General features: G+C 46.1%; 1 protein-coding gene and 1 long non-coding RNA gene across 2 annotated transcripts in view; one reads left to right on the forward strand and one right to left on the reverse strand.

Moving 5' to 3' along the window:
• Positions 1–24323, reverse strand: part of LOC120939861 (adseverin-like) — a 109019-nt gene that overhangs the window by 28389 nt on the left and 56307 nt on the right. The window contains exons 10-13 of the mRNA XM_040352264.1: positions 17490–17580; positions 11952–12122; positions 5902–6079; positions 2694–2815 (exon numbers count right to left, since the gene is read on the reverse strand). Of these exons, the coding sequence (XP_040208198.1) occupies positions 2694–2815; positions 5902–6079; positions 11952–12122; positions 17490–17580 (562 nt within the window). The remainder of the gene's footprint in view (positions 1–2693; positions 2816–5901; positions 6080–11951; positions 12123–17489; positions 17581–24323) is intronic.
• LOC120939862 overlaps positions 1–24323 on the forward strand; it is a 101602-nt gene that overhangs the window by 27960 nt on the left and 49319 nt on the right. The gene's annotated exons all lie outside the window — the stretch shown is intronic.

Below are 24323 nucleotides of genomic sequence, written 5' to 3' on the forward strand. Positions count from 1 at the left end.
TGGACGCCTGTCAGGCATCCATTAATAGCAGAGGACGGGAAGAGAGGACGGGGGAAGACATTGAGGAACATGGAGGACATCGCCGTGACCCGCTGCCCCACCGAGACAAGGTAAGTGCCGGGGGATGCACACTGGCAGCATTTGATGGGCACATTAGCGGCAATTGATGGGCACACTGGCAGCAATTGGTGGGCACAGTAGCGGCAGTTGATGGGCACAGTGTCAGCAATTGATGGGCACACTGGCAGCAATTGATGGGCACAGTAGCGGCAATTGATGAGCATACTGGCAGCAATTGATGGGCACAGTTGCGGCAATTGATGGGCACAGTTGCTGCAATTGATGGGCACACTGGCAGCAATTGATGGGCACAGTGTCAGCTATTGATGGGTACAGTAGCTTCGTTTGATGGCACAGTGGCAGCAATTTATGGGTACAGTGGCTGCGTTTGATGGGCACAGTGGCGGCAATTGATGGCACAGTGGCTGCGTTTGATGGGCACAGTGGCTGCGCTTGATAGGCACAGTAGCTGCGATTGATGGGCACAGTGGCAGCAATTGATGGGCACAGTGGCGGCAATTGATGGGCACAGTGGCAGCAATTGATGTTTTTGTTTTTTTTTCTGTTTGTTTGCGCTCCCCAAACATTTCGAGCACCAGCCGCCACTGATAAGAGGTGACTTTCACTTCAGTGCTGACATAAAGGAATGAATCCCCAAAGAACACGTTGATCCATAAACATTTGGAGAATTTGAAAGGGAATATTATAAAATACTGTAAAGGGTTGGTTAAGTAATAAAGCTAAGTTTGTTATGCAGTAGGGATAGGTGAAGGTTTATTAGTAGTGTGCAGTCACAGGGAAACACATTCTGGTCCATCAACTTTGTAGAACTTGTAATGATACAAGGTTACTTTCACTTTAGGCCTGACATAAAAAAGAGAGAATACTATTGGCTAGATTCACGTACGGCGGCTTAACTTTCTGCGGACGTAGCGTATGTTATTTACGCTACACCGCCGCAATTTAGATGGGCAAGTGCAGTATTCACAAAGCAGTTGCTGCGTAAGTTGCGGCGGCGTAGCGTAAATTGGCCGGCGTAAGCCCGCCTAATTCAAATGTGGAAGAGGTGGACGTGTTTTATGTAAATTAATCGTGACCTCACGTAAATGACGCTTCGAACGAACGGCGCATGCGCCGTCCGTGGACGTATCCCAGTGCGCATGCTCCAAATCACGTCAAAAGTCAATGCTTTCGACGTGAACGTAACTTACGCCCAGCCCCATTCACGGACGAGTTACGCAAACGACGTAAAACGTGAAAAATTCGACAGCTGTCCGACGTCCATACTTAACATTGGCTGCGCCATCTTTTTGGTGGTTTATCTTTACGCCTGAAAACGTCTTACGTAAACGGCGTATCTTTACTGCGACGGCCGTGCGTACGTTCGTGAATAGGCGTATCTTGCTGATTTACATATTCTAGGCGTAAATCAGCATACACGCCGCTAGCGGCCAGCGTAAATAGACAGCTAAGATACGACGGCGTAGGAGACTTCCGCCGGTCGTATCTTAGCAACATTTAAGCGTATCTCAATTTGAGCATACGCTTAAAGATACGACGGCGTGGATTCGGACTTACGACGGCGTATCTACTGATACGCCCGTCGTAAGTCTACCTGAATCTAGCCCCTTATATGTATATATATATATATATATATATATATATATATATATATATATATATATATAATATACAGTATATGCCAGGTAGTTATTTTTAATATGTTATTATCAGTTTGATGAATGCATGCTAACTTTTTTCTATCTAGGCATGAACCTCTGGTTACCCAGTTGTAGGTTTGGTCTCCTGTGATTTCATCTGCCTCTACAAATTTAGGTAGATTCAGGTAGAGTTAGGCCGGCTTATCAGTAGATAAGCCGACCTAACTCAGAATCTACGCCGACTTAGGTTTAAGCGTATGCTCAAACAGAGATACGCTTAAACATATCTAAGATAAGACGGCTTGCGCCGTCCTATCTTAGGTTGCAATTTTTCAGATGGCCGCTAGGTGGCGCTTCCATTGCGGTCGGCGTAGAATATGTAAATGAGGGGATACGCCGATTCACGAACGTACGCCCGGCCGCCACAGTCGATTTACGCCGTTTCCGTAAGCCGTTTCCGTAAGGCATTAGCAGGCCTAAAGTTATTCATCTATTAGGTGGAATAACAATGTTAAAGTATGGCCGCCGTTCCCGCAGCGAGATTCAAATTTTTTAGGTCGTTTGCGTAAGTCGTCCGCGAATCGGGATTTACGTCCACGTCGAAATCAATAGGCCCGTACTTAGCCGCAATGCACACTGGGAGATGTAGGCGCCCGGCGCATGCGCAGTAAAAAAAAAACGTCAAAAACGTGAGGTTAAGCCTCATTACCATAAAACACGCCCCCCTCCAACACATTTGAATTAGGCGCCCTTACGCCCGCCGCATTTACGCTACACCACCCTAAGTAAGGAGGCAAGTACTTTGAGAATACAGTACTTGCCTCTCTTACTTAAGGCGGCGTAGTGTAAACACGCTAGGCTACGCCGCCTTAGATTTGCGCGCCCCTACCTGAATCTACCTATTTGTATCCTCTGTTACAAGCCAGCAATGTAAGAACTGACTGTATGGTTTAAAAAGAAGATTGGACTTACCAGGAAGCGCCCAGTTTTATTGGAGCACCCAAAAAGTTTTGGCGGATGATCGTCCAACTGCGTTTCCAGGAGAGGAGAAGTTTGATAGTCTTTTTTACCCCCCAGACTTTTCCAGAACGCATCTGTAGGGATCAAGAATAACCATACAGTCTGTTTATATAACATACTCAGAGGGCATACCTCCCAACTTTTTGAGATGGGAATGAGGGACACCTATCAGCAAAAGTATGCAGGTATCAGACACACCCTCTGACCACGCCCTCTTAAAGGAGAATTGTACAAAAAAAAACAAGATTGGTAAAACCAAAAAGTGCCTTTTTTTTACCACTACTATTCCTTTATATTGGCTTTTGGAATTTACAAATGCAGCAATTTAGAAATCGGATGAAAGGTTTGGTGCTGGAAAACACTTTTTGATTGATAAAAAGTGCATTTTACATACATCTATATAGATCAAAATGAGGGACAGAGGGACATTGCTCCAAATCAGGGACAGTCCCTCAAAATCAGGGACAGTTGGGAGCTATGAGAGGGGTATGTTCAAATGAACTACTTGGCTATAGACAGTGGCCTGGATTCAAGAAGCAATTGCGCCTGTGTAACCATAAGTTACACAGCGCAATTGCTTACTTGCCCCGGCGTAACGAATGCTCCTGATTCAGGAACCTCGTTACGCCGACTGCAGCCTAAGATATGCGCGGCATAAGGCTCTTATGCCCGTATATCATAGGCTGCATTCTTGCGATGGCCGCTAGGTGGCGTTCCCGTTGTGCTCAGCGTATAGTATGCAAAGTGCATACTAACGCCGATTCACAACGTTGCGCGAGCCCTGCGTACGCAATTTACGTTGTTTCCGTACAGCAGTTTTCGCGCAAGGCTGCCCCTGCTATTAGCAGGGGCAGCCAATGTTATGTATACCCGTTGTTCCCGCGTCGCAAAATTTGAAAGTTACGTAGTTTGCGTAAGTGAATCGTGAATGGCGCTGGACGCCATTCACGTTCACTTTGAAGCAAATGACGTCCCTGCAACGTCATTTGCTGCAATGCGCATCGGGAAAGTTTCCCGACGGAGCATGCGCTCTACGCTCGGCGCGGGAATGCGCCTAATTTAAATGATTCCCGCCCCCTACAGTATCATTTAAATTGCGCGCGCTTACGCCGGGCATTTTGCCGGCGCGCCCACGCAATTTACGGAGCTACTGCTCCGTGAATCAAGGGCAGCGCAGTAAATTTGCGGGGGCGCAGGGCAAAAACGGTGCCCTGCGCCTCCGTAAAAAATGCGCAAATCTACTTGAATCCGGGCCAGAGGCATTAAAGTGACATTAAAGGCAAACATGTCATAATTACCTGCTCTGTGTAGTAGTGTCTCGGGTACCGCTCCTGGCCGTTCCCTCTTGACCAGTGCCACCCGGGGCAAGCAGCTTGCGATGGGGGCACTCAAGCAGGCTCACCCCCTGGTCCTTCTCTCTCATCATTTACTCATTTGCTGTGAGGAGGGAGAGTCCCCAGAGATCCGAGTCTCTTGGGCTCAGGTGAGTATTAGGGAGCTGGGGGGGTTGCGTCACTGAAAAGGTTTTTTACCTTCATGCACGAAGGGCCTTTAGAACCACGTTAAAGGGGTTGTAAAGGTAAAAAAAAAGAAAAAATCCTAAATAGCTTCCTTTACCTTAGTGCAGTCCTCCTTCACTTACCTCATCCTTCCATTTTGCTTTTAAATGTCCTTATTTCTTCTGAGAAATCCTCACTTCCTGTTCTTCTGTCTGTAACTCCACACAGTAATGTGAGGCTTTCTCCCTGGTGTGGAGTGTCGTCCTCGCCCCCTCCCTTGGACTAAGGGAGAGTCAGGACGCCCACTAACACACAGCTCCTTTCTCTATCTGCAACGTAGAGAGCGTCCTGACTCTCCTGTAGTCCAAGGGAGGGGGCGAGCACGACACTCCACACCAGGGAGAAAGCCTCGCATTACTGTGTGGAGTTACAGACAGAAGAACAGGAAGTGAGGATTTCTCAGAAGAAATAAGGACATTTACAAGCAAAATGGAACGATGAGGTAAGTGAAGGAGGACTGCACTAAGGTAAAGGAAGCCATTTAGGAAAAAATGTTTTACCTTTACAACCCCTTTAACCACTTAAGGACCGCCTCCTGCACATATACGTCGGCAGAATGGCACGGCTGGGCACAAGCACGTACAGGTATGTCCTCTTTAAATGCCCAGCCGTGGGTCGCGGGCACGCGCCCGCGACCCGGTCCGAAAGCTCCGTGACCGTGGGACCCGCGAACCCGATCGCCGCTGGAGTCCCGCGATCGCTCCCCGGAGCTGAAGAACGGGGAGAGCTGTATGTAAATACAGCTTCCCCGTTCTTCACTGTGGCGCCGTCATTGATGGTGTGTTCCCTTTTATAGGGAAACACAATCAATGACATCACACCTACAGCCACACCCCCCTACAGTTAGAAACACAAATGAGGTCACACCTAACCCCTTCAGCGCCCCCTAGTGGTTAACTCCCAAACGGCAATTGTCATTTTCACAGTAAATAATGCATTTTTAATGCATTTTTTGCTGTGAAAATTACAATGGTCCCAAAAATGTGTCAGAAGTGTCCGCCATAATGTCGCAGTCAATAAAACTATCCCCTATTTTGTAAACGCTATTAATTTTGCGCAAACCAATCGATAAACGCTTATTGCGATTTTTTTACCAAAAATAGGTAGAAGAATACGTATCGGCCCAAACTGAGGGGAACAATTTTTTTTTAATATATTTTTGGGGGATATTTATTATAGCAAAAAGTAAAAAATATTAAATTTTTCTCAAAATTGTCGCTCTATTTTTGTTTATAGCGCAAAAAATAAAAACCGCAGAGGTGATCAAATACCACCAAAATAAAGCTCTATTTGTGGGGAAAAAAGGACGCCAATTTTGTTTGGGAGCCACATCACACGACCGCGCAATTGTCAGTTAAAGCGACGCAGTGCCGAATCGCAAAAACTGGCCAGGTCCTTTAGCTGCCTAAAGGTCCGGGTCTTAAGTGGTTAAGGTTCTTAAGGCTCTGTTATCATCCAATAACTATAAATATGGCCACACACATTCCAATTCTGGAAGCTTTCCATCGGCTTATAAAAGATATGTGAACCCCAACAATGACCTTCTCTTTTTTTGATTTACTCGAATAAAACATACATTGCAGCTCTTACATTGTACTGACCTGGCTCCTGCCCTTCCAGCACTTTTGTGGTGTTACACTTCAAAAATTTCACCAGATATTCCGCTCCCTTTATCTCTTCCTCATTTGCACCCTTTCCGATCCACATTATGGCAGAGTTATTTTGTAGTTTCAGGACAAAAGCATCATTGGCATTTAGAGAGCTGGCAATGGCATCGACCTGCAACACAGAACGTCACACACGTGAACCTGTTTTTCTTAGATGCATCCATGGCGTATTTCACATTCAGGAAATTTGGGCCAAATCCACAAAAGGGATACGCAGGCGTATCTGCTGATACGCCGTCGTACCCCTGTTTCTATCTATGTGCCTGATTCATAGAATCAGGTTACGCATAGATATCCCTAAGATCCGACAGGTGTAAGGGACTTACACTGCCGGATCTTAGGATGCAATACCGCGGCCGCCGCTGGGGGCATTTCTCGTCGAAATCCAGCGTCGGGTATGCAAATTAGCACTTACGGAGATCCACAAAGCTTTTTCCCTTCGTTATTTCTCCGTAAGTGTTAGTTTGCCGTCGCAAAATTAGGGCTGCTTTTACAAAGTGTAAACTTAGTACACCATGTAAAAGTATACCCTTCTTTACCGCGTCGCTGTCAAATTTTTTATTATTTTTCCCCGCCGCATCTCTTTTTTTACCCGTCGCGATTCACAAAACTCGGCGCAACGTAACGTAATGCAAAGCACGTCGGGAAAATAGCGTCGGGAGCATGCGCAGTACGTCCGGCGCGGGAGCGCGCCTAATTTAAATGGGACTCGCCCCATTATATTGGGCACGCCTTGCGCCGGACAGATTTAAGTTACACCGCTGCAAATTTCTAGGTAAGTGCTTTGTGGATCGGGCACTTAGGTAGAAATTTTGCGGCGGTGTAACTTAAATCGGAACATTTAAGTTGCGCCCGCTGGTTATGGATCTGGCCCTTTGTGTTTACAGTTTTTTTTTTGTTCCATAATAAATGTTTATCTGGATTTTTTCCTAAGACATCCTTCTCTCTAACTCCCTCTTCCCATTCTTGCCTCCAGAACTTCCCCAGAACCTCTTCTATCCTCTGGAACTCCCTACTCCAATCTTTCTGGTTATCTTCTACCCTGTTGGCCTTCAGGCAATCCCTGGAAACTCATTTATTTAGAGAATCTTATCCCACCTCCACCTAAACATTGCACCTCCAAAAGCTCCTGTAGTGTATTTAGGTTTTGTGCTGCCCTAGGCCTGACTAAACTCGTGTCCCTTCTAATTTAAATATGACCCACCCCTTCCTGTCAAGGCCACACCCCCTTTTTTTAATTTGTTTTTTTTTTTGTTTAAAGTGTATTTTGTGCATGTACTCGAGAGAGGAGCCGGACTGCAGGAGTTGGGAGTAGGCAGGCCTCCCCCAGAGGCATTCTGCCACCTTTCTCCATGCCCCGGGTGGCAATGGCGGGTGTGTGAGGGGGTCCTCCCACACAGCCCGCCCTACCTGCTCCGCTTTGAAGCCCAACGGGGCAGAGGGACTCCCTATAAGGGAGTGAGAGGATCTAGCCCGCTCAACCAGCCCCGTTAGTCCTTCGCCTCTCTTTTTTAGAGACCGCGTGGTCAAAGCGCATGCATGTTAACCCAATTTCGAGTGCGTGTAAGTGTGGTGGTTTTTTGTGGGTGGGGGTGGGCATACTAAGCGCAGGCTTACCTCGCATAGCACACCCACCGGGAGCCGGGCTGAGACCACCAAACTCAATTCACATGTAGCCGAGACCGGGATCCGAAACCTCTAGCTGCAGAGGTGAATGGCTTGTCAGCGCAGTGCCAATCGCGTTGAGCCACCGTAGCTCTCACCGCACCCCTTTCTTTTTAAGGCCCGCCATGAAATTTTTCGAGTGGTGACACTAGTTCTTAGGGCCTGGAGGGGGGGGATTGGAGTCCCTTAATTTGCATAGATTTCCTCTCACTTCCTGTTTGGCTATGGGGCATGAAGTGAAGGGAAATCTCTGCAATGGGACAGAGATGGTAAAAAAAATAAACTGACAGGGGCTACAACCCTCCTTTACTCTATCCAAAATGGAAAAAAAAGTGTTGCCCATAGTTCTACATTAAGCACAAATTTCTGATAATTTTATGGAGAGGACTAAGAAGATATAACCATGCCAATGGTGCAGCAGAAGACATATAGCACAGTGAGGAAGGTTTGTGGTCCAGGATGATAGGACAGTAAAAATTAGAAGCAGCTTGCGTTACATTAACAGTGTAGCACAAGCCGGCAGGGACTCTTTCCATGCTGCCCCCCTGCAAAGTGCTCCCTTAGGCCTGGGCCTTGTTGGCCTAGGCCAGCGTTGAAAAGCTCAAACCCGACAGTTCTACTTTTTGTACCACCATCCCCTCCCTTTTATATGGTAAACTCCATGAGCAGGGCCCACCTAATTCTTCTGTATTTAACTGTATTGTAACTGTACTGTTTCCCTCTATATTGTAAAGGTGCAATATAAATACTGTATAATAATACTCATCATTTTTTCTAGGCAATTTATTGGCACAGTTTAAGCATATAACAAGCATATTTAACCTGCAGTTGACCTTCTGATGTGCATTTGATCTAATTCAAGCAGGTTTTGCATTTCTATAGAGTTAGGAATGCTATAAACATTTATGGAAATGCAAAACTCATTTGAAGCAAACAAAGGTCAGTTGACACAGGCTCTACAGAAGATAAGAAGGAGAGGCAAATACCCAACATGGGGGCATCACTAGAAGCCCCTTAGATATGCTTGCTTGGTTCTCATCCCTTTGGTAGACTGTGGACTGGGAGCATCTACATCTAGATCAGGCTTTGTTAACTTTTTTACCCTGGGGGAACCCTTGCTAAAAACCCTTTAGGGAACCCCCGCCAAAAAATTACGAAATTTCACAGATTACATCAGCATGGTCACAAAATTTTGGAATATATTAAATATAGGAATAAAAATGTGGCATACCTAGCATTTGACACACTAGGCAGATCATCTTTTACACCCCCCTGCTCTATACTATAACATTTTCAGTAATAGTCTTGAAATTAGGTGAGTAATAACAGGAAAGAAAAGCAGACAGTAAATACTGCAGTGTTTCCCAATAATAGTCATTGGTCTGCCACCTTGCATTGGTGGTAAGGGTAGTGTGGCAATACAAGCCCCTGCCACTGTGTAAAAGTAGGAAAAGTGGACACAGGGTTCATTCAAATGCAGACTATGGGGCTCCTGAATATTGAGTTAGTGTGGAGAAGACTAGTACTCTGGGTTTCTCTGGGTTTTGGTATTCCAAGATTGGGTTCTAGAGTCAGGAGAAGTCGAAGAGCTTTGGGGCCGAAGAAGTCTCCAATACAGTGTCCAGATCTTGAAGAAGACTAGCAGGCTGTGTGTGCAAATGAGGTGTGCACACCCGTTTTAAAGACAGGTTTGGGCAAAGCTCAGGGCTCTCTTTAGGAGGCAAGTGTGCTCTACGTATAAGACAGTACTCAATGCTAGAGACAGAAAGTTATTTTTCCAGAAGGCTAAGAGAGTTTGCAGAGGTCTTCAAACACAAGTAGCTAGATTCAAGTACATGGCCGCAACTTTGCGGCGGCGTAGCTTAAGGCATTTAAGCTACACCGCCGTAAGTTAGCGAGGCAAGTACATGATTCACAATGTACATACCTGCTAAGTTACGGCGGCGTAGCCTAAATCGGCGGGCGTAAGTGTGTTTGAGGGGGGCGTGTTGTATGTTAATGGGGCTTGACCTTACGTTTTTTGCGAACTGCGCATGCGCCGGGCGCCTACATTTCCCAGTGTGCATTGCGGCTAAGTACGCCGCACAGGCCTATTGATTTCGACGTGGATGTAAACAACGTAAATCCCGATTCACGGACGACTTACGCAAACGATGTAAGAAATTCGAATTTCGAACGGTGGCCATACTTGACATTACTATTCCAACTAGGGCCCAGCTCTAACTTTACGCGGCCTATCTCTTACGTAAATGGCGTAAAAGTACTGCGTCGGCCGGGCGTACGTTTGTGAATCGGCGTATGTACTCATTTACATATTCTACGCCGACCGCAATGGAAGCGCCACCTAGCGGCCATCCAAAATATTGCAATCTAAGATAGGACGGCGCAAGCCGTCGTATCTTAGATATGTTTAAGCATACGCTTTTAGATATGTTTAAGCATACGCTTAAACATAAGTCGGCGTAGATTCTGAGTTAGGTCGGCTTATCTACTGATAAGCCGGCCTAACTCTTACTGAATCTACCTAAAGGTATCAATCATGGCGTCCCTCTAAATCTGTCTTTTTCAACCAGGGTTTTGTGGAACCCTAGGGTTCTTCAGAGGTTCCTTGAGCTGAGAAAAATGGCAAATTGATTTCATACCTATTTTGATACTTCGGGTTATCTTAACCGTAGGAGCATTTTTAGTGAGTCCATGCCAGCCAGAACTGTGTTTTAGGGCTTGTTAGTTCACTTTCAATAAACACAATTAAAGTTCTAATAAAGTACAGTAGTTGCCGACTCAGGTTTCCACCATCAAAACAGGCACTGTGAAAATAATACCAAGCTACCTGGCTTCCTCTCTTCAGCAACGCCGCTGCTTAAGCCTTAGACCTTGGCTTTGGACTTTTAACTGGTCTTATCTCTGTGCTACTGTGCCCCTCTCTTAGCTCCCCCATATTTTCAGCTCTCTGAGTTCATTGGGCTCAGTCTTTTTAGTCGCAGCTCCCTGCTGCATGGGTCCATGCCCTGGCCTCTCCAGGGAATCTTGTGACACGGTCACCCTAGGCCAGTAATGGCGAACCTTGGCACCCCAGATGTTTTAAAACTACATTTCCCATGATGCTCATGCACTCTGCAGTGTAGTTGAGCATCATGGGAAATGTAGTTCCAAAACATCTGGAGTGCCAAGGTTCGCCATCACTGCCCTAGGCTCTCTTAGTCCTCTGAGACCTCTGTTTTCCATCAGGCCTCTGGACTCACTGTCCCAACTCTCTTAGCCTTCTGGAAAAAAAGAACTTCCTGTCTCTAGCATGGAGTACTATCTCCTACATAGAGCACACTTGCCTCCTAAAGGGAGCCCATGGCTTTGCCCAAACCTGTCTTTAAAACGGGTACGCACACCTCATTTGCACACACAGCCTGCCAGTCTTCTTCAAGATCTGGACACTGTATTGGAGACTTCTTCCGCCCCAAAGCTCTTCGAAGACTCCTGTTTTAAGGACCCAATCTTGGAATACTAAAACCCAGAGAAAACCAGAGTACTAATCTTCTCCACACTAACTCAATATTCTGGAGCCCCATAGTATGCATTTGAGCGATCCCTGTGTCAACTTTTCCTACTTTTACACAGTGGCAGGGGCTTGTACGGTCACACTACCCTGACCACCAATGCAAGGTGGCATGTCTATACCAATGACTTTTATTGGGAGACACTGCAATATTTACTGTCTGCTTTTCTTTTCTGTTATTACTTAATTTCAAGACTAATAATGAAAATGTTATAGTATAGAGCAGGTTGGTGTACAAGATGATCTGCCCGGTGTGTCAAATGCTAGGTATGCCATATTTTTATTCCTATATTTAATATATTCCAAAATTTAGTGACCATGCTAATGTAATCTGCGAAATGTTGGCATAAGTATTTTTGGAAGGGGTTCCCTAAAGGATATTTAGCAAGGGTTCCTCCAGGGTAAAAAAAGTTAACAAAGCCTGATCTAGATGTAGATGCTCCCAGTCCACAGTCTACCAAAGGGATGAGAACCAAGCAAGCATATCTAAGGGGCTTCTAGTGATGCCCCCATGTTGGGTATTTGCCTCTCTACTCTTTCTGATCTTCTGTAGAGCCTGTGTCAACTGACTTTTGTTTGCTTCAAATGAGTTTTGCATTTCCATAAATGTTTATAGCATGAATCCTAACTCTATAGAAATGCAAAACCTGCTTGAATTAGATCAAATGCACATCAGAAGGTCAACTGCAGGTTAAATATTCTTGCTATTGAATTCTCAGAACCTTAAAATTTATATCAAACTGATGCCAATTAAATTTTATTTTTTTACCTCATTTATCCTTGTGATGGATCCCAAATTCTTGCGCACTTGAAACAGTCGTACTGCTGGGGTTGGAGCTTGGCTTCCTTTCCTTGAGCTTCCATCTTTGTATATGATGAGGGGTTTGTCTTTGAATATAGCCAGCAAATGAGGAGGCTCCTTTCCTTGGACAACTCGAGTCTGAAAATGAGGGATAAAAATGAAATATTGTAATCTGTTTTTTGGAGTTAATACCACAAATGGCACCGGTTACATTAATCATTTCTCGCAAACGAGTGGAATGAATGAATGAGCCTACTGATAATGTTAGCATAACAACATTTCACTTTGAGAAAAAAACAATCCATTCAGAATTGGGCTTTATCCATATTGGACCAGTTTGCATAGATCAGCAACCAATCTGCTAGACAAGTTTTTTTCTTTTACCATGTGACAAGGTTTTCAGGCTTTGGCCCGGGAGGATGTATGTTTAATTGTCTTTAACCTCCCAGGCTTGCTGCCTGGGGAGGACGCACATGCTTGAAAAAGAAAGACCCGAGTTCAGGATCTTTAAACTTGGGGGATTGGAACTGAAACTTGCAACAGGGCAGAACTTCATCTTCGAGAGACCGGGTAAGAGCTTGGTCTGGACATGGTAAGAAGTCTGGTGGCTTATCCAGGGAGTTCTGGTCTGGCATAAAAGGTCCTTTTTTGTATTGAATTTAAGTAGGATTTGGAGTCTTGGTATGGTCCTTTTTGGGTATCCTGTTCCCTAATCCTTCTCTGCCATGGTTTTTCATATCAAATAAACTCTGTTAACCTATACAAAAGTACTGGCGCTCAATTCCTCACAACTTACAGAAAGGTAAGAATCCAACCTTGAGGTGAAATATTAGCCCACCAGACCACTGGGAATCCATAACAACCTCTAGGATAGGGTGACCAGACATCCCAGGTTTCAGGGGACAGTCCCCTGATTGAGGACACTGTCCCCGGAACAAGTCTGTCCCCGGTTTTGTCCCCGGATTGGATTTGAACAGGGAATGGGGCAATTTCATAGACAGTCAGTGCTCCTACTAGCTTAGGGGGGTTGTATTTTTTCCATTATCTGTCCCTCTTTCTGATGATCATGTGCTGGTCGGAGCGGAGGGAATATTTCTTCAGTTTCGGGTGCATGTCCATTCCGCACCGCTCACATGTTCTTCTGCCTTGGCTCAAGTCCCAGCCAGTCGCCAGCTTGCTTATCTCCTTGTTTTCCCTGGGGGAGTGATCTTCCTCCGCTCCCCACCCAGTAGTAGCCGGGGCCCGGAGAGTAAGACTTGACAGGCTGTGAGGCGGGCGGCAGCGGCGGCTAGAGAGTCGCTGATTGCCGCCATTACAAGTAAAAAAAAAAATGTCCCCAGATTTCATTTAAAAAAGCTGGTCACCTTACTCTAGGAGGTAAGGGGGTGCTACATTACAGATAGGAACTAATGGAAAATCCTCTTCAGGGACAAATATCTATCTTTCACACTAGACACTGATGACCCCGCCATGACTAGGCATGTGCAAAAGGGAAAAATTTGTTTTGTTTCGTTTTAATTCGTTATTTAATTAATTTCGTTAAGTTACATTCGTTACATGTGTTAAATTAGTTCTCGGAATTTGTTTGTTTTCGACCGAATTTCGAAAAATACGGTCGAATTCTAAAATATTTTGACCGAATTAAAAAAAAAATAGTCTCTTTTTGAATAGAATTTGTTTTCGAATTCCGTCCGCAGGTTTTTCGATCCGCTCCTCTCCCCCCCCTCTCCGGCCGGCGTCCTCATTGTTAATGTGGGCACCCGGCCGTGACAGCTTTCGGCTTCACGGCCAGGCACTCACTGCGCATGTGCGTGCGCCCTGTGATTGGTCAGGCGATCGCCTGGGACCTGTCACGTGTCCCAGGCGATCGCCTACAGGGAGGGGCCGCCAAAAGGCGATCTGACTATTCGCCTTAGTGGTCCCTGGGCGGAAGGAGGAAGTGGGACAGGATGTTCCACTCCTCCTGAAGCCCCCCCCCCCCAAAAAAAATGACATGCCAAATGTGGCATATAAGGGGGTAAGGAGTGGATTAAGCAGAAGTTCCACTTTTTGGGTGGAACTCCGCTTTAAAGTAAAACTATAGATACAACTTTGTTTTTCATTTTAGATAGAGTAAGAGAGGGTTATACCCCTGTCAGATGTTTCTTTCGCCATTTGTGTCCTATTGCTGAGATTTCCCTTCACTTCCTGGACCATAGACAAACAAATGAAGGAAATCCTTGGGGACCCCAAGTCACCAGAACTAGTGTCCCATTGGAATATTTCCTCTCTATTACTTTTCAGGGGACAACCCAAAATTTGGGATTTTCTTTTACTTTCATTTTCAATGATAATGGTAAACAGGACAAATAGAGAGGGAGAATCTCCTTAATGGAGAATTCCAGCTTGTTTGGCTGTGCTTCTCCTAATTCGTTTTGCACTCCTGTGACCCGTTTTCAGCAGAGCGATCTGATGTCCGCTCTCCGCTGACGTCACAGGAATCAGTCCAGGCACCGACGGAGGCTCTTTACCACGTGATCAGCCATGTCCAATCACGGCTGATCACGATGTAAACAGGAAGAGCCGTTGATGGCTCTTTTTCACTTGCGTCTGACAGATGCCCACACTGGACCACCAGGGAAGGGGCAGGAAAAAATAAAAATAAATGAGAGATGCCAATCAGTGCCCACAAATGGGCACTGACTGGCAATATGGGCACAAGTGATGCCCAACAATGCGAACAGTGCCACCCCTCAGTGTCCATCAGTGCCACCCCTCAGTGTCCATCAGTGCCACCCCTCAGTGCCCACCCATGCCCAGTGCCCACCTATCAGTGCCCATCTGTGCCACCCATAAGTACCCATCAGTGCCACCCATGAGTGCCCATCAGTGTCGCCTATGAGTGCCCAGTTCCGCCTATGAGTGCCCATCAGTGCCGCCTGAGTGCCCATCAGTGCTGCCTATGAGTGCCCATCAGTGCCGCCTATGACTGCCCATCAGTGTCGCATACCAGCGCCACTTATCAGTGTCCATCAGTGCAGCCTATCAGTGCCGCCTATCAGTGCCCATCAGTGCCGCCTCACTGGTGCCCATCAGTGCCGCCATATCAGTGCCCGTAATCGAAGAAGAAAAACGTATTCACAAAAAAATAACAGAAAAAAATAAAAAATAAATTTGGTGTTGCGCAAAAAATAAAAATCCCAGAGGTAATCAAATACCACCTAAAGAAAGCTCTATTTGTGGGAACAAAATGATAAAAAAATTGTTTGGGTACAGTGTAGCATGACCGCGCAATTGTCATTCAAAGTGCGACAGCGCTGAAAGCTGAAAATTCGCTTGGGCGGGAAGGTGCGTAAGTGCCTGGTATGGAAGTGGTTAATCTGGAGTGTGATCAGGGACATTTTTTTTTCTTCTGGGGACTGACCCCAGAAACCAGGGATGTCTGCTCACCTGACTCCACAGGGGGTAGATGGGGCTTAGAACCAGGGATTCTTGCCCTACAGTTTTGTAGGCATGGAATGAAAATCATTCCCAAACATTAATAATACATTTCCTGTCTTCCGAAGGAAACCACAGAATATTTAGGTTGGAGAAATTATCATGAAACAAAACGACAAAAATGTAACAAATCCTTCCTGCAGCTTTGTGAATGGTGTTTTGTTTGAGATAACAGCTTTTTATTTGACGATTGACCTATAACCCATCTGTCCCGGTTACAGCAAATTATAATACGATAATGTTCCCCTTTCTGCTGTCACTACTTTTGTCTCAGACATTTTACTTCATTGTAAACAATCTTATCAAGGGAGGACACGAGCCACGCCGATCAATAAATGTTCTCTGAGGGTGAAGCAGGGTGGTGACGTCACTTTATGATATACAGCAAATATATCACAGGGTTTGTTTCCGGAACTAGAGGCTCCTATTATACTCTATCAGTAAAGCTAGCGATACACAGGTACAGTTTGATTTTCTAACAATAAAGACTAATGCCACGTACACACGATCAGACTTTTGCCCGCCCAAATCACATCTCAATTCCATCGGAAAAATATAGAACATGTTCTATATCTAAAGTCCAATGGAATTCATCGGAATTTCAGATGAAAAAACTCAGATGGGGCTACACACGATCGGAAAATCCGATGGAAAAATTCCATCAGACTTTTTCCATCGGAAATTCCGATCGTGTGTACGGGGCATAAGTCTAGTTACTTATTTTTTTTTAAGAAATCAGCACAAGGGGAGTTACTTATCAGGGCCACCATCAGGGGGGTACAGGCAGTACACCTGCAAGGGGCCCGAAGTTCCCTAGGGGCCCGGATGGCAACCCCCTTTTTTTTCATTTTATTTTTTTGTAAGGGGCCCGGAAGTCCCCAGGGCCCCAGATGGCAACCCCCCTTTTTTAAACTTTTTTTTATAAAAAATATATATTTTTTGCTTTTGTTTTTATTAAAGGGCCCAAAGGGCCCCAGATGGCAACCTTTTTTTTTATAAAAAAAATTGTTTAATTTTTTATATATTTTTCTTTATTTCTTTATTTTTTCTTTTTATTTAAGGGCCCAGAGGTCCCCAGGGCCCCAGATGGCAACCCCCCCCCCCCTTTTTTTTATAAGAACAAAATTGTTTAATTTTTTTATATATGTTTTTTATTTCTTTTTATTAAAGGGCCCAGAGGTCCCCAGGGCCCCAGATGGCAACCCCCCCCCCTTTTTTTTTATAAGAACAAAATTGTTTAATTTTTTTATATATGTTTTTTATTTCTTTTTATTAAAGGGCCCAGAGGTCCCCAGGGCCCCAGATGGCAACCCCCCCCCCTTTTTTTTTATAAGAACAAAATTGTTTAATTTTTTTATATATGTTTTTTATTTCTTTTTATTAAAGGGCCCAGAGGTCCCCAGGGCCCCAGATGGCAACCCCCCCCCCCTTTTTTTTTATAAAAAAAAATGTTTAATTTTTTTATATATTTTTTTTATTTTTTTATTTTTATTAAAGGGCCCAGAGGTCCCCAGGGCCCCGGATGGCTACCCCCCCCTTTTTTTAATTTTTTTTAATATATTTTTATTTATTACTTCTTTTTTTGTAAGGGGCCCATAGGTCCCCAGGGCAGCCCCCCCCTTTTTTTCATTCGTCAGCAAACAAAGACCCCCGACCTCAATTCGCGGCAGCCCCCTTGCTTCTCAATTTGAGGCGGCAGCACCCCCCCCCCGGTTCTCTGCTCCAGGGGGCCCACCATGCCTGAAGCTATGTAAGGGGCCCCATAATTCCTGATGGTGGCCCTGATACTTATATTTAATAAGAACTTAGTGTCCCATGTGCTGGTGCTGGCTGTCCTAGTTGAGATCTGAGGTCCTCTCCCTCCCATTACCCTAACACTAGTAATCTTCCGGTGTGTGGGGGTTACTACGAGCTACTGGACCTGTGACAGAGTCCCCACAATGATCGCCCTGTTCTACCCCCCTCCTCCATTCATTGAATCGGAAGGAAGAAAGAAAGAAAGAAAGAATATTTCCCTGAGTTACCAACATGTGTTGCTCCGGCCTTCATGGAGCGGTCCAGTTGTACGGTGAGGAAGGCGGACATTGTAACCTCGTCTTTGGTGGCCTTGTTTCCTTGCCTGTGGGAAGAAATAGTAAGATCCCTCAACACGTATCATATATTCCTGGGGATATGTTGCTATATTTTAGGAAATTACAATCTGCCAGTAAAACCGATAACAAAGTACAGGAAAAAAATAAAAGTTGATTGGCTGTTTCCGGCTTCCAGATCTGGAAGAAGCATGCAGTCAGTGAAATCAGAAACTTTGATCTGCATGCTCATAGAGGCCCTGACCTTAAGTATGGAAGCCAGTGGATCAGCATTTCTGAAAGGAGAGATCAGCAATGGCGGCTTCTATTCTATTCTCATGGTAGGGAAATCGACAGTCAGGGCCGGCGCTACCGCTAGGCAAACTAGACAACCACCTAGGCCACTGGTGTTCCTACTCTTTTCTCTCTACAGCAAGCAACTTAGGCCCAGATTCACAACCGAGATACAACAGCGTATCTCCAGATACGCCGGCGTATCTCTGCGTTGAGCCGTTGTATCTATGCGCCTGATTCTTAGAATCAGTTACGCATAGATATCCATTAGATCCGACAGGCGTAAGTCTCTTACGCCGTTGGATCTTAAGTGCATTTTTTTTTTGACCGCTAGGTGGCGCTTCCGTCGAAATCCGCGTAGAGTATGCAAATTAGCTAGATACGCAAATTCCCGAACGTACGCGCGGCCGACGCAGTAAAGTTACAACGTTTACGTTAGGCTTTTCCCGGCGTAAAGTTGCCCCTGCTATATGAGGCGCAGCCAATGTTAAGTATGGCCGTCGTTCCCGCATCGAATTTTGAACATTTTACGTTGTTTGTCGTTCGCGAATAGGGCTCATATAGAGCTGGGTTTTAAAAAAAAGGTGCTCACCTGTGACCTCTAGTGGAGAAATGAAACACTGCACTTTCTGCAAAACATTATTTGCAGAACTTAAGTCAAAAGATTAACCACTGCTGGAAGGGAGAGGAATTTTGGCAGAAAAAAAACATACAAAGTCTCTTCTGCCAGAAGAAAAAGTCTTCAGTTTGCTCCCAGCAGTATTGTATTTTGTGTACATTGCCTGTGGTGCACACAGTAAGCTGTCAGATGCTGGGAATGGAGCCAGGTGCCAGGGTGATGTAACTCCGCATGCATACGCAGGGACTACATCATTAGTAACTTCCTAATGGCAAAGCAGGTAGACCAGAAGAAAATGCCGGCGGTTTCATGAGAGTGATGAGGGGGATCTCAGATGTCACATTGCTGGAGGAAGCCGCCCTAGTAGGTGGGTGTGCCATAATCGGCTACTATGCTGCACACAATGGGCCAGATTCTCAGAGGAGATACGCCGTCGTATCTATGCGCCTGATTCATAGAATCAGTTACGCATAGATTTCTATCAGATCCGACCGGCGTAAGTCGGATCGTAACTGCATATTTACGCTGGCCGCTAGGGGCGTGTACGCTGATTTACGCCTTGAAATATGTAAATCAGCTAGATACGCGAATTCACGAACGTACGCCCGGCCGAAGCAGTACATTTACGCCGTTTACGTTAGGCTTTTCCCGGCGTAAAGTTACCCCTGCTCATCAACCTTTCTCTATTGTGTACCATGTTGATGTTGGCCGTGTCGGGCCTTGGAATAAAGCATTGAAAACTTATTTGCTGTCTGGACACTCAGGCCCAGATTCTCGTAGATGGGCGTAAAACTGCGGAGGCGTAACGTATGTCATTTACGTTACGCCGCCGCAAGTTTTACAGGCAAATGCTTTATTCACAAAGCACTTGCCTGTAAAGTTGCGGCGGCGTAGCGTAAATCACCCGGCGCAAGCCCGCCTAATTCAAATTAGGCGGGTAGGGGGCGTATAGCATTTAAATTAAGCGCGTTCCCGCGCCGAACGTAATGCGCATGCGCCGTCCCTAAAATTTCCCGACGCGCATTGCGCTAAATGACGTCGCAAGGACGTCATTGGTTTCGACGTGAACGTAAATGGCGTCCAGCCCCATTCACGGACGACTTACGCAAACAACGTCAATTTTAAAATTTCAACGCGGGAACGACGGCCATACTTAACATTGGTTGCCCCTCATATAGCAGGGGCAACTTTATGCGTCGCAAATCTAACGTAAACGTCGTAACTTCACTGCGTCGACCGCGCGTACGTTTGGGAATTTGCGTATTTTGCCAATTTACATACTCGACCGGGAAAACGACGGAGGCGACACCTAGCGGCGAAAAAAAAAATTGCATTTAAGATCCGACAGAGTAAGAGACTTACGCCTGTCGGATCTAATGGATATCTATGCGTAACTGATTCTAAGGCCCCGTACACACCATAGAATCTATCCGCAGATAAATCCCAGCAAATGGGTTTCAGCGGATAGATCCTATGGTGTGTACACTCCAGCGGATCTGTTTCCGCGGATATTTCTCCCCTGGGATGGATTCCAGCAGATCGGATATTTGCTGACATGCCAAACAAATCCATCTGCTGGAATCCATCCCAACGGATGGATCCCCTGGTCTGTATAGACTCACCGGATCCATCCGTCCGAAGGGATCCCCCGCATGCGTCGTAATGATTCGACGCATGCGTGGAATTCCTTATATGACAGCGTCGCACACGTCGCCGCGTCATAATCGCGGCGACGGCGCGACACGTCATCGCCAGAGGATTTCGGCGCGGATTTCAATGCGATGGTGAGTACACTCCATCGCATTAAAATCTGCTGAAATCCTCGAGAGGATTTATCCGCGGAAACGGTCAGCTGGACCGTATCCGCGGATAAATCCTCCAGTGTGTATGGGGCCTAAGAATCAGTCGCATAGATACGACGGCCCAGATTAGGACTTACGACGGAGTACATTGCATTGCGCCGTCGTAAGCCCTTTGAGAATCTGGGCCTCACTCTTTATCTACACTCACAAGTATCACCCTAGACAAAACAAAAGGGCAACTCAGTACGCCGATCCCAAACTAATCAGCGGCTCCTTCGGGGGTGAGCGCTACACTCGGTTTACTCGGCAAGAACCAGCAAGAAAACTGCTGGCAGAGCTTTCTTGCTGAGTAAACCGAGCGTGTGTACGAGGCTTTGAGGTTTCTCGTCAAGAAAACTGCCTAAAATCTCGAAAAGGAAAATAGAGAACCTGCTCTGTATTTTCTCGTTGTGATTCTGGGCAGTGTTTTTTCTTGCCGAGAAACCTGAGAGTGTGTATACTTATAGCATGCGCCGTCAGTGAAAAACGTTGATCACGTCGGGTCAGGGCTATTTTACATAGCACACGCCCCCCTGTACCAAATTTGAATTAGGCGGGCTTACGCTGGCTGATTTACGCTACGCCGCAACTTACGGAGCAAGTGCTTTGAGAATACAGCACTTGCCCGTCCAAGTTGCGGAGGCGTAACGTAAATTAGATACGTTACGCCCGCGCAAAGATACGCCGCTGTACGAGAATCTGGCACAATATGGCAGTAACCTACACACCGTAGAAGCGGAAATGGCGGCAGCGTTGTCACCCTAGCACATGGGCGTTAAACCTGTGGCCCTCCAGCTTTTGCAGAACTACAAGTCCCATGAGGCATTGCAAGCCTCTGACAGTTACAAGCACAATGCCGCGTACACACGATCATTTTTCGGGTTGTAAAAACAATGTTTTTTAGGCTCTAGAAAAAACAAAGTTTTTTTCAACTTGATCATTAAAAAGGCCTTGCCTACACACGATCGTGAAAAAAAAAATTCTCTAACAAAGCGCGGTGACGTACAACACGTACGATGGCACTATAAAGGGGAAGTTCCATGCGGATGACGCCACCCTTGGGGCTGCTTTAGCTGATTCCGTGTTAGTAAAAGACGATTCGCGCTTTTCTGTCTGTTACAGCGTGATGAATGTGCTATCTCCATTACTAACGCTAGTTTTACCAGAACGAGCGCTCCCATCTCATAACTTGCTTCTGAGCATGCGCGGGTTTTTCACGTCGTTAAAGCCCACGCACGACCATTTTTTACAACCCGAAAAACGACAACGTTAAAAACGTCGTGAAAAAATAGAGCATGTTCGAAAAAAAAATTGCCAGTTTTTCAGAACAATAAAAATGCTCTGAAGCCCTGATGGCGATCCTGATGTAAGGGGGGACTCCGATGGGGACACTGATGTAAGGGGGGACCCTGATGTAAGGGGGATTTTGATGGGGACCCTGATGTAAGGGGGGACTCTGATGGGGACCCTGATGTAAGGGGGGACTCTGATGGGGACCCTGATGTAAGGGGGGACTCTGATGGGGACCCTGATGTAAGGGGGGACTCTGATGGGGACCCTGATGTAAGGGGGGACTCTGATGGAGACCCTGATGTAAGGGGGGACTCTGATGGAGACCCTGATGTAAGGGGGGACTCTGATGGAGACCCTGATGTAAGGGGGGACTCTGATGGAGACCCTGATGTAAGGGGGGACTCTGATGGGGACCCTGATGTTAGGGGGGACTCTGATGGGGACCCTGATGTAAGAGGGACTCTGATGGGGACCCTGATGTAAGAGGGACTCTGATGGGGACCCTGATGTAAGGGTGGACTCTGATGGGGACCCTGATGTAAGGGGGGACTTTGATGGGGACCCTGATGTAAGGGGGGACTCTGATGGGGACCCTGATGTAAGGGGGGACTCCGATGGGGACCCTGATGTAAGGGGGGACTCCGATGGGGACCCTGATGTAAGGGGGCTCTGATGGGGACCCTGATGTAAGAGGAGACTCTGATGGGGACCCTGATGTAAGGGGGGACTCTGATGGGGACCCTGATGTAAGGGGGGACTCCGATGGGGACCCTGATGTAAGGGGGCTCTGATGGGGACCCTGATGTAAGGGGGCTCTGATAGGGACCCTGATGTAAGATATCCATTCATTTAAGGCTGCATTCACACCTGAGCGTTTTGTCGCCTAAAGCGCGACGCTCAAAAACGCTAGAGGGGGAAAAAATACATTATTCCCTATGGAGACGGTTCACATCTCCACTCCAAAACGCCTGACGCCGAACGCCTGAAGCTCAAAAAAGTTCCGGACCCTTTTTGTCGCGCGAATCGGGTGGTTTGGGCGTTTCCATTTCCCATAGAAAGTAATGGAAACGCTCGATTCAAGCGACTTGCGCGACAATGAGCGTTTGCTACGGGCGTTTTGTTGCTTTAATCAATAGAACTTTTCACCCAGGCAGAAGATAAAAAAAATCTACCAACATAGCAACAAGTGATGAAAAGATGATCGTTTTTCCTATTGGCTAAAATAAAAAACGTCGAAGTACAAAAACGTCGGACGACGCTGTATGCAAACGTGCAAATAAGCATGAAAACGCGCGACAAAACACCGGAAAAAACGACCGAACGACCTACGCTCAGGTGTGAATGCAGCCATATAGCCAGATTCAGAGAGGTTTACGCCGGCGTATCAGTAGATACGCCGTCGTAACTCTGAATCTGCGCCGTCGTACATTTAAGTGTATTCTCAAATTGAGATACACTTAAATGTAGCTAAGATACGACCTCCTACGCCGCCGTATCTTAGCTGACTATTTACGCCGGCCACTAGGGGCGTGTAAGCTGATTTACGCCTAGAATGCATAAATCAGCGAGATACGCCAATTCACGAACGTACGCTTGCCCGTCGCAGTAAAGATACGTCGTTTACGTAAGGCGTTTTCAGGCTTAAAGTTAGTCCACCAAAAAGCTGGCCTAGCCAATGTTAAGTATGGACGTCGGACCCGCGTTGAAGTTTGAAATATTTACGTTGTTTGCGTAGGTCGTCCGTCAATGGGGCTGGGCGTCATTTACGTTCACGTCGAAACCAATAAGTCTTTGCGGTGTAATTTGGAGCATGCGCACTGGGATTCGCCAAAACGTCATTTACGTGGGGTCATGCCTTATTTACATAAAACACGCCCACCTCTTCACAATTTGAATTAGGCGCGCTTGCGCCGGGAAATTTACGCTACGCCGCCGTAACTTAGGACGCAAGTGCTTTGTGAATACAGCACTTGCCTCTCTAACTTACGGTGGCGTAGCGTATATGAGATACGCTACGCCTGCCTAACGTTAGGCGCGTCTTTTTGAATCTGGCTATTAATGTTGTTCGTTCATTATTTGTACTGAAGAGTTTGGAGACCCCCGTTCTTTTTACTGTGGTTAAATGAAAAACACCAGTGACATCTAGTGGTCAAATTAAATAATGCACTATAAGCCTTTGAACAATTAAATGACAGAGGTAAGTAGAGGGAAACATGGAAGTCCTGATGTCAGAAGGGTCTGTATAACATTTACTGTATGCCGCGTACACACCATCACTTTATGTGATGAAAAAAAACGACGTTTTTAAAAACGTCACTTTAATTGACCGTGTGTGGGGGAAAACGTTGTTTTATGTCTTGTAAAAAACAACCAAAAAAAATTGAAGCATGCTTCAATTTTATGTGTCGTTTTTCAAAACGTAGTTTTTTACTTCACAGAAATTGACCGTGTGTAGCAAAAAACGTCGTTTAAAAAGACGTTTTTACACCCGCGCATGCCCAGAAGCTACTTATGAAGCGAGCTTCAATGGAAAAACGTGGTGAACGTAACCTCACTTTGCTAGAGCATTGTGAGAAAAACGATGGTGTGTAGGCAACTTCGTCTTTGAAAATTGAAGTTTCAAAAACGTCGTTTTTTACTTCACAGAAAGTGTCGTTTTTTTTCATCACATAAAGTGATGGTGTGTATGTGGCATTACTGATGCAATTCTACTTGAATCTGGGCCCTTGTTTCCCACATTGGCCCA

Source organism: Rana temporaria, chromosome 5 (assembly GCF_905171775.1).
Source record: "Rana temporaria chromosome 5, aRanTem1.1, whole genome shotgun sequence".
NCBI classification, from domain to species: Eukaryota; Metazoa; Chordata; class Amphibia; order Anura; family Ranidae; genus Rana; species Rana temporaria.